Source organism: Corapipo altera, unplaced genomic scaffold (assembly GCF_003945725.1).
Source record: "Corapipo altera isolate COAL_440 unplaced genomic scaffold, ASM394572v1 2c, whole genome shotgun sequence".
In the NCBI taxonomy this organism is placed as follows: Eukaryota; Metazoa; Chordata; class Aves; order Passeriformes; family Pipridae; genus Corapipo; species Corapipo altera.
In genome coordinates this window covers 4,767,834-4,778,472 of record NW_020884923.1, presented here as the reverse complement: position 1 = coordinate 4,778,472, position 10,639 = coordinate 4,767,834, and the positions used below count along the sequence as shown (strand labels likewise).

The 10,639-nt window shown below is 36.8% G+C and overlaps 1 protein-coding gene across 2 annotated transcripts in view; it reads right to left on the bottom strand.

Moving 5' to 3' along the window:
• The window catches only part of WDR64 (WD repeat domain 64), a 73,771-nt gene continuing 63,132 nt past the window's right edge, over positions 1–10,639 (bottom strand). Inside the window, exons 22-30 of one of the 2 annotated variants that reach the window (XM_027657398.1) lie at positions 9,998–10,131; positions 8,521–8,626; positions 6,810–6,871; positions 6,298–6,407; positions 5,661–5,843; positions 3,384–3,483; positions 1,044–1,118; positions 837–870; positions 1–112 (exon numbers count right to left, since the gene is read on the bottom strand). In XM_027657398.1, coding sequence (XP_027513199.1) covers positions 45–112; positions 837–870; positions 1,044–1,118; positions 3,384–3,483; positions 5,661–5,843; positions 6,298–6,407; positions 6,810–6,871; positions 8,521–8,626; positions 9,998–10,131 — 872 coding nt within the window. In that variant the 3' untranslated portion in view covers positions 1–44. Of the gene's footprint in view, positions 113–836; positions 871–1,043; positions 1,119–3,383; positions 3,484–5,660; positions 5,844–6,297; positions 6,408–6,809; positions 6,872–8,520; positions 8,627–9,997; positions 10,132–10,639 lie in introns of those variants that run through there. The other variant, XR_003530022.1, reaches the window with a different exon arrangement.

The window sequence follows — 10,639 nt, the reverse complement described above, 5'->3', positions numbered from 1 at the left end:
TTACACTTTTATGAAGATGGTTGCTATGTTTATTTGTCTTGACCCTAATCTTCATTGGAATCTTTATCCATTGTCCATCCAGTGGACTTCATAGCTTTGATCCTCTGAAGACCTTTAGAAAATTTCAAGAACTAATTAATATATTGAGGTGAATAGACCAGAGTGATAACATTTTTTAACAGAATAGACAAAAAATTATTTTTTGTACATGTAGCTCACAAAAAAGTCTGACTTCACTTAATTGTAAATCCATTGCAGTGCCATTGGCTTCAGAGCAGTTGCTGCTCCTAATTTACCAAGGCACAAGACCCCCTGTATTTTATTTTCTTTTTCTGAAAGAAAACAAAACACAGATTTCCAAAGCACATTAATGGTCAGAAGAATAGCAAATGTGCCAACTTTTTGAACATTGTGCTCCTGAGTTTGCTCTTTCTGAGACACTCTGCAAACTGCATGTACAAGCATTAAGTCATACATATGTTGCAGAGTACCCTATTCATCCCATCTAACTAGCCATTAGTCTTATCCAAGCTAGTTCTCTAGGTTCCCCCTATAGAAAGAGATCAGCACCTTTGCTAGGGATGATTCTTTTCATCCTATGATAGGTGGGCTATGGAATATTCCAATCTTTCTCCATAGAAGGAACAAGCCAGGAAGCTTTGCTAGACAGTTTGCAATAGATCAAATCAATAGTACCCATAAAATAGTACTACCTTACAATACCCAAAGCTTTGGGCAGATGAGAATAGTTTTTGGGCTGGCTGAAAGATTCAAGTTTGAGCAAAAAATTAATGATGTGAGGTTGAACAGGAAAAGTAAATGCCTGGAATACTCACTTTTTGGCATGCTCACTTCAGCTGGAATCTCAAGCTTCCATCAGATGGAGTTGGTTAGGTAGTAATGCAAATCATACGAGAAAATTAAATTGAGAAGCAGACAGTTAACAATAGAATGTCAGAGTATATCACTGTAATAATGTCCTACTGCTAATGGCTTCTGCTGTATGAGCGCCACTGCAAAAAGGAGAAAACACTTGTGCTCACCTCATATATAGGAAGAATCCCATATACTGCACCAGCTTCTTTGCTTCCAGCCTCAAAAATTTCCTGAGGTTCCATCTGACCAAGGGAAGCGAAAGTCAGTGCATTACTAGCTGAAGCCAAAAGGTAATGAAGACATTACATCTGCTATTGAATTGCATGTTAACATTCATGTTATCTGAAGAAATGTATAGCATTGCTATGTAGAGATTATGGTTTATGCACAGGTTTTCTTTGTACGATGTAAAAACTGCCTTGAACATTTTTTTCATAGAAGGGGATCAATCTTCTGCTATAGAAAATGCACAACCAGCAAAATTCCAGCTTCACAAGGGGCACAAAATCAAGATAATTAACATCAAAATTCTTTTTGTCACCTAAGTTAAAGCTAGTTTTAAACACTTAGTTCTCTCACCTATTAACATTTTGGATAGGCTCAATAAAGGAATAATTTTCAGGGTACTTGTCTGGTTTGGTGGATGCATGTTAGCAGAGGACAGTGCAAGTCTAGCCAAGGTGTAATGGAGTAAGGACTTTCCCCCAGATGATAGTTTCATCACAGCTGTCAGTCTGGCTGTTCTTCTGTTAGGCTGTGCAAATCACAAACACTTTAGCAGCCAGTTGGGAAAGATGCAGATGAACAAAATGTTTCTGCTAATTGCTGAAAGCTTTGAATCTGTGAAAATACTTGGGGTACCTTGACAGTTCATCCACAGTCACATGTATCCTGAGACTTACCTAGGTATTAACCTATGGACAGGGCAGGAAATGAAACTGCCTCTACATGAAATAGCTGTGATTTCACACGAAGAAGACAATTTCTGGGCCTCCAAAAAGGAAACAAAAAAAGCACCCACAACTTGATTTACTGCAAAGAACTCTTGTTTCCTTCAAACTTCAAAATGTGAGTTTATTTTGAAATGGTCCAATATGGAGAGATTTTCTTACATTTTTCTCATGGTCTTACACACTGAGTGTGCTGCAGTAGTAACACTTTAAGAGATACCACATCTTCAACAATGTAAAACATTCCTAAAGGAATATCTTCAAGTTTCTGTCTGTCAATTTTAAGCATTACTGACGTGCATTGATTACTAGGAATTAACCATTTCAGAAAAACAGATTACAGAGAGCTAATCAATGCCACTGAATAGCACATCTCCAATCTGAAGTGCAAACCAAAGCTCGCTGTTTTGTTCTGCTCTAAGGCAAATGATAGGAAATCAAACCTTTTTCTCATTGAAAGCTCAGTCAGAATGGGACTCCAGTGCTAATGTGTATCAAATATCTTCTGCTACGAGACCTCCAGACAATCCTTTTTTTGAGTGACTTGGTAAAACCCAAAGCCAAGCCAATTTCTATTGACGTGTCCGACAACGTACTAAACCACTGACTTTGCTATGGTAAATTTAATGTTTTATACCAGCATCAACATATTTCTTCCCCACTAATACTGTTTTCTAATTACACAGTGCTGTATCTACAGCCGTTGACAGCAGGGGACCAATGAAAACTGCCTTCTCTCTTTGATGCATGTTGTTTTTCACTGACTACTCTTTGGATCTTTGCTGGCCACATTAGAATATGAGATTGTGGTATGCAGGAGACTCATGGTACCACAAAGTTTAGGAGAGGATATTAAGAGTTCATACCCCTCAGTAGCTGTTGACCATTAACTTTTGGCAAAGAATGGTCAGAAAGGTGTGAATGGAAGCTTTTTTTGGCCAGGGGCCATATAATTGGTGCATTTTTCCTTTTCTACTACAACTGCAAGAGAAAAAGTTTTATCTGTCCCCATGACTTTTAAGGGCTGAGCCAGGTAAAGATGGAGGAGCTCCACCAATATTCAGTTAGAGTTGTAGAAAGCATTCATAATGAAATCTAACTCAGAACTCTCCTGGTTTCTGATTTCATAAGAACCCTGAAAGAATTATTGTGTGTAACCAGGAATTCACTGTCTATTGTTCTAGTATTTTCACTCTTCCTTCGAGTAAACTGAAGATATTTAGGTTTTCTGTTGAAATATGGGAAAATTCTAGGTTGTGGAGTTTTTTTGGTGGTTGTTTGTATTTGGGATTGTATGTTTGGGGTTTTTTTTAATTCTGTTAAATGAGTGAATCAGAGTGTACTATCCTGTAAATTGAAATTTGAAAATGTGAAAAATGAGAATGAAAACCAGGGAGGTTTCTTAGATCCCTCTGTTTATGCATTTTTGTTCTAGCTTGTCCATGGAATGATAGGGATACATAGGGTTATTTGTAGATAATTTCTAAATGAGAAATACAATTGCATTTCCTATATGTTGCACAGAACAGAAACAAATTTGTCATATACATTAGCTACCTTTTCAGGAGCCAGAGCTTGGAAAAACTTGAAGTCCTGAATTACATTTTTATGTTGAACCTTTTCTAAAACTAAAGGTAATCTGGTCAGGGACTTCCACCTGTACACACAAGACAAAAAAAAAATCTCATGTTCCTATCAAAATGATGATTTTGAATGCAACATTCTTATCTAGTTCCAAAATGAAATTATTTCAAAATATAAATTACTCCATATATCTTCACAATATAATTTATATTAGGACGTTCATAGGTGTTATGAAGTGCTTCATTAACACTTTGTCAGTTTAAGAACTGGCTGTCATCTGTAGAAGGCAGTAGAAGGCAGGACATGTTAATAAAACCACTTCTTATTGTTAATAAAAACACTTGTGCTCACTGTCTTATGGCTTTTCAGGATTTCCATCAGTTCTAACTACAATTCCTGAACACAACTTTTGTAACAAAGGTTTCTCTTGCTTATTTATCTGGTTTCCAAACTTAGTCGTGAGAAGAAACTATCTAGAGTGTCTGATAGTGCACAGTTTCATTTATAATCAGAAAAATTAAGTCAGATCACATAAGCTAAGGAATTATGAACTACAGAGAGAAATTGAGACTGTTCATCTGTATGGGCCTATCTACATGCTGGCATTTTTCAATAGATCATCTGAGATGCTTGTTTAAACTGTACTCAGCTGAGTTTGTGCCCTTTTGGGGTATGTGCACATTTGGGGAATATTTTCCCCCAACTTTCTCCTGGAAAAGCTGTCTGCTCATGGCTTGGATGGTGTACTGTTTACTCGGTACAAACTGGCTGGATGGCCAGGCTCAGAGAGTGCTGATGAATGGAATTAAATTCAGCTGGCAGCCTGTCACAAATGGTATTCTCCAGGGCTTAGTATTGGGGCCAGTTCTGTTTAATACCTTTATCAATGATCTGGATGAGGGGATTGAGTGCTCCCTCAGTTTGCAGATGACACTGAGTTAGATGTATTGATCTGCTGGAGGGTACAGCAGCATGTGGCTGGTTTTTTTCCCGGTTCTCTACACAGTTAAGGTTTTTTCATTTGCTTGCTCTTTGTGTAATTAATGTGTTTAAATGTATGATGGCCAATCTCCTTTACTGAAATATTTGAAGAATCCTCAAAAAGCCGTCACAGTTTGACACTGACATGTAATTAATGGAAAGTTTCTTTAAGGCTAGCTGACTTAATGATAGTCCCTGATTTCAGAGATTTCAAACTAGCTGCTGACTATTCCAAAGGACTACAGGGGTTAGTCCTTCAAACACAGTCAAGCACTTCTCTCTATTGATGAGTTACTGTTCTAACTACAGTGAGACTACTCATATTAGCAAGAACTCCATGGGATAACAAGTGTTAGCAGGATACTGAATTAAATGGGGTAACAGTAAAACACTCTAGAGATTTTCCATTGTCCCAAAGTGCTTTGGTTAAAAGACAGCCTCATACTGCACACGCTATATGAAATCCTACCACTAAAGCATGCATGACTTTTTAAGCCCTGAAATATTTTTTTTCCCAGATTTGGACTACATTGTTACTAAAGACACTTGTGTGTGTTGCTGCTGAAGATGTCTTCGTCAGTGTTTATGTTCACTTGGTCAACCCACTAATTAATGAACCAGGGAGTTCAGGACTAGATATATGACTTAAATTAGAGGACCAAGGACCAAGGACCAATGAGTTATAACTAAGCCATATCCCTTGAGAACTCTACCTAGAAGAAAAGTCCAATGCTGCTATCAAACACACAACATTTATGCCAGTTTCAGAATGTCGTGATCTGTGAATCCATTATCCGTGTACATGAATGTACCCATAAACATCTCATCAAATTTTAGATGACAATTTTTTAAACGGAAAGATTAAATTTGATTTATTCTTCTAGAAGGATTTGTGTTTTGGTTGAAACTATTCACATTAAGATTTTTCAATATGTTTTTGGGGACATCAGAAGTATAGCAACTTCTGGAATATGAAAGTAACAGGCTGCTAACTTGAACAGTGTACATAATATACAGACTATAAATAGGCTAAAAGCTGAGACAATTATCTAGTCATCACTACTACTGAATTCAAATCTTGAACCTAATCATGACTGTCACCTAGTCATAACAATTAAAAGATTTATCCATGCTGGGTAAAAAACAACTTTGAAAAGGATTTTTCTAAATAACTCACAGTAGTAATATTTTTCTGACCTTCAGATGAAAGATGCTTTTAAAGTATATTTTCAAAACTGTTTCCCCAATCATACATGAATGAGATCTTACTTGTCTTTGTCCAGCATGAGAGGATATTCAACCTTCTTTTCCATAGGCTTGCTTTCCTCTTTAATTATAGCAGTAAAGTTCTTAACATCAGGAGGCAAAATCAACCGACTGGTGTCTGATAATTCAAACTTCCTAGATTGTCCAAAGTAACCAAAATAGTATCCACTGTCAGCATGCCAAATCCTACAGACATAGTAGAAGCAGTGCCAAAGGACAGAATGGAAAAATGGATACTTTTAGAAGTGGAACAAAAGTGAGAAAATACTTGTCTACAATAACAAGTTCTGAGCACTGTTCTAGAGTTCAGTATGCTTGTCATAAAAGAACAACAAAGAGATTGAAGTTCACTGTGTAATGTAATTTGAAAGTAAAAAAAATTTCAGAAGGTTGTTGTAAAAAACAGAAAACAAACAAACAGTTCACTTTATATTTATGAAACTGAGGAGTAAAGGTACCAATATCCTGAATTGTTCCTACAGTAAGGTGATGCCACCAGAGCAGGATCTACACAAAATTTCTTCAGTGATTTTATTTTTATTTTAAGTTTTAGCCTATATACAAGTCCAGCAAGAAGAGGAACTTTGAAGACAGTTCAACTGATCTGCCATAGCAGTAAAAGTATTCATCATTTTTGTACCTGACAGAACCATCAATGGATGCTGTCACTACCACATTTTTCTCCTCTTCATGAAATAAGTCAACCACTTCAGTATTGTGTGCCCTCCAGCAGAGCTTCTCCTTTACTTGCTGAGGGAAAAAAGCAACATAACCACATTTGAGGCAGTTCTGTATCCCACCATGGTTGCTAGCTTAGTGGACTTATCACCATGTCTTTCTGAAAATTAGAAGAGATGAGAAAGTAATCCCTCCATGAAACAGCCTGCAAATGGCATATGGTAGAAACGCCGCTCAAGGGACGTGGATAAATTTATTCTTAACGTACCTTCTTGGAACACAATGGAATAATGCTAACACCATTTAATTATATTTTTCTTGTTTTTCACAGCACTAAGTTATTATTTCAAGCACAACACATGATCTTTATATGCATGAAATATCTTTAGTCTCTCTAGAGCTCTGAATCCATTTTTCTCTCTCTTATCTTGGTATAATGTTCAAATTAAGAAAATCTGACAGATTTTTCCTTACTTTTTTTTTATTTTGTGAATCTTCTAAGAATGAGGCAATGTTCCAGCAGATAACATATCCCTCTGTTTAAGAAAGGAGAAAGTAAAACATCAACAAATTTCATTAGTGCTACACATTCACTTGTTGCTGCCGTTTGCTCTTAGTAAACATTGGGCAGAATAAAGCAGGGACTACAGGTCAGTCATTTTACAATGAATGTCACTATCTCATTGTCAAGCATAGAGTAGAAATAATGGACTATTAATTAATCAATATGCAAAGAAATGTATAAACTCATTTTGAGCAATGTGTAATTGACTGGAGAGGTTTGAAATGGAAAACACATAAAGTTTTTTCTTTAAATTACATGAGTGAAAAATAAGAGTCATCTTGCCAAGACAGTTGTCTATTGCACAGATGAGGTACAAAAGCTTCCTGGGGATTAAATTGGTTTTCAATCCTCGTAAAATGGACAAAGTTTAATTGTATACATAATGAAAGCTTAATGTTTTACAACCTTTTAGTGCACTCGTGAAACAAGAATCAAAGAACCACTTTCCTTGTGACCCACAATTGCTAAGTTTCCTGCCTAGGCTCCCTCTTTCCTTATGAAGTTGCCTCATTTCTCATTTCTGCTACTAGACAGAGGAATCTTTCGTGTAATTCCAACTTTCATACTGGTCACATCTGATTTCTAGGACTGTACATCTGCAAGCAAGGAGGCTGGCAGAGAAGTTGACCTTTTCCTAACAAGGAAAAATCTGTAATTGGAACAGGAATTGGTAGCAGCATTGCAGAGAACAGTGCAAAAAGCATGAAAAACAAATACACAGTGACACAAACACAAAAAGGCAAAGGGAGAGTATCAAATGAATAGGTAATAATGTGGATACTTTTCCAGCACTAATTAAAATCCTGTTCAGTGCATGCTGCCTTTCTGAACTCATTTAGTGATTTGAATTAGAGAGGGTGGAAACTCCTCTTCATTTTCAGTGTCAATCTGTGGCTCAGTTTTGAAACAAATGGGAAAAAAACCCTCTTGTTCCATCCAATTTTTTACAGCATAAGAGCAGGAAGTTGGTAGAAAACAGTTCTAATAGTTATTTGAGAAGAAAAGTGACACATTAAAGTAAAAAAATCTCTTATGACAGACCCAGAGATGGAAAATTGCCAGTGATTCTAAAGGTTTGGACAAGAATCAGACAGCAGATAAACTCTTGGACATTTTGCCAAATGAAAGACAGATTTGGTGTCAAATTAGAAGTCTAGCAATGAGCTGCTAGCATAGACACAAGTGCTTTTCTACAGTGACAGTGTACTGCTGGAGCCATTGCTGCGCACTCCGTAACAGTGTCAGAATCATGGCTCTTGGTACAGCCCCAGCTGCAGCTTTTTATTTAGCATTATTACTGTGGATCTGAAATTTTTGCTTGTTCTTAGCAGTAATCTTTGCCCTTGGTATTGATACCATAATTTAGATGGGAAGTATATGCAGGGCACATGAGTCAAAAAAACTGTAATATCTTTTATGAAAACAATGCTACTGATAATGCTATAATGCTAAGCTTTAATCTACCATCCTTTTATATGACAGAACAACTTTTTCAATTATTCAGTTATAGCTTTGATGGAAAAAATACGGCAACATTTGGACCTTCATTTCCACATTTTTGGCACATTTACAGCGTGATATTTTGCGGTCCTACAGACTGCCCTGAAGATGTTTACTCACCTTTACTGCCTGCCAAAAGCATTTTAGTGGAGATGTCTGTACATAGTACTGTCAGAGGACCTGGGGGTTCTTTTGAAAATGGCAAAAGTTCTTTCATTAAGTCTCCCTAAAATAAATAAATACATACATACATAAGTAAACACCACATACTTATCTTATAATACTTACATTAAAAATAATAATGCATGAGAGGTCCAGTGCCATTGATTTTATCTATTCAGTATTGCTGAACTCACATCTATTCAGACAGCTTCCAAAAAAGATAAATTCCTAAATCTACTGAATGACCAAGACAGCTGTGGTGTATTCTTCTGGATTGCTGTCTCTTGTACATCAAAATAACAAGCTATTTAATTCTTCAGGCAATCCAGTCTAGTTGTACCTACCCCTAATTCACCACTTACCCCTCATTTGCTGTGGAATATCATCACTATGTACCTCATTTGCTACTGAAAAGTTGTTTCTTGTTGCGAATGGGCCCATGATGTCTCCTTCACCAACTTGCTATATTTTTCAAGTAAGCACCAGTAGACTTTCTCCCTTATTGCCTCTTCAGGTTTGGGAGAACATGAGGGAGAACGTCTTGCTGGTAAGGAGATTCTTGATTCTGTCATCCATGTAATGATGATTAAAATCATGCCAGTGATGACATCACTGTCATCTGAACTTGGAGATTCCTAAAGGAATCTAAGCAGACTAATATATCAATGATGAATTAAAAAAAACACAACAAAGCCCACACATACTCTATTTGGATACATTTACCATCATATTCTACTTTTGCAAGGTTACCTTTTCGTTCTGAAAAATTCTTTCTATGACTTGCCTTTGCTGGGATTCTTGTTAAAGCCTTACATGGCTGACCTATTATGATCACTGTCTGCCAGAATGACCAATATTACCTATCATATGACTTCCCCTTCTTGTTGTATTTACTTTGTACCTCTTATTTAAAGTAACAAGTTTTCTGGAATAGAGTCTTAGAAATCTGAGGTGATATGACAACTAAGCCTTCAGCACTCAGTTGCAGGACTGGCTTTTCAAGATCATAATAGTTGTAGACACTATGTGTTAGAATACTATTCACTCCTAGTTTGTAACCCTCCTAGAGCTAGCTAGCTGGCTTGTGCAATGTTCCAGACACATTTCTCCTCTTCTGTGAGTAGGACACTGCCTTGCCTATCATCCTTTCTTAGAAGGCAAATGTTGTGAGTGAAAAATCAAATTCTAGACTTTCACTTAACTTTACAATCAGTTTCAATTATTTCAAATCATGTTTCTTCATTTTCTACTTGCCATTACTCCCTGCTACAGTTATTGAAACAGAACTCATTTGTGTCCATGGAAGAAACTAATAAGCAAAAAATGCAATAAATGTCTGCTGCTGCAATTGCTAGTTAAAATGCAATTTTCCAAAGTTTAGTGGAATCATCTTCTCAGTGGTCCAGTCCCAACCCAAAGACATTCAGCTAGTTACCTGACTACTCCATAGGCGGATACAGCCACTTTCATGAGCAGAAGCCAGTATTGGTGAGTGTCCTACTCTAGCCTTGGATGACTGTACATTCATCTTTGGGTATTGGATATTCTCAGATGTAGCTGTGTCTTCTGCTTTGGAACACAAATGATCATAAATGTTATCAAAAACTTTTAGTACTGCTTTTGAATGCACAAAAATTACATAACACTAGAAAAAAAAGTGAATTTCAAAATAAACATCATCAAGATAGCATTACTTTGAAAACACTACAGGTATGGATAAAGACAAGTGAAAAGAAATCAGAACAATCTTCATGATTTTATCTAAAACAACCAGAACTATTGCTCTGTGACGCAGGGAACCTCTATAGAGCAGAACCATTGATTTTATAGAAACTGCAAGCACAGGTGAGGGTGGAGAAGGAGTGCAAGACAGGGGTCATCAGGACAGCTGACAGGCTGTCATAACTAGATGGCACATCAATTCTGGAAGCATAGATTTCTATTCTTATTTTTTCTATACTTATTTATTCAGTCCAAAACTCTTGCTAAATGCAAGGTGCAGGTCACAGAGAACCTTTTCTGAGTTTTTGCTGTGAATTCCCCAGAGCTGGAGATGCTGGCAGGTCCCATGAAGGTC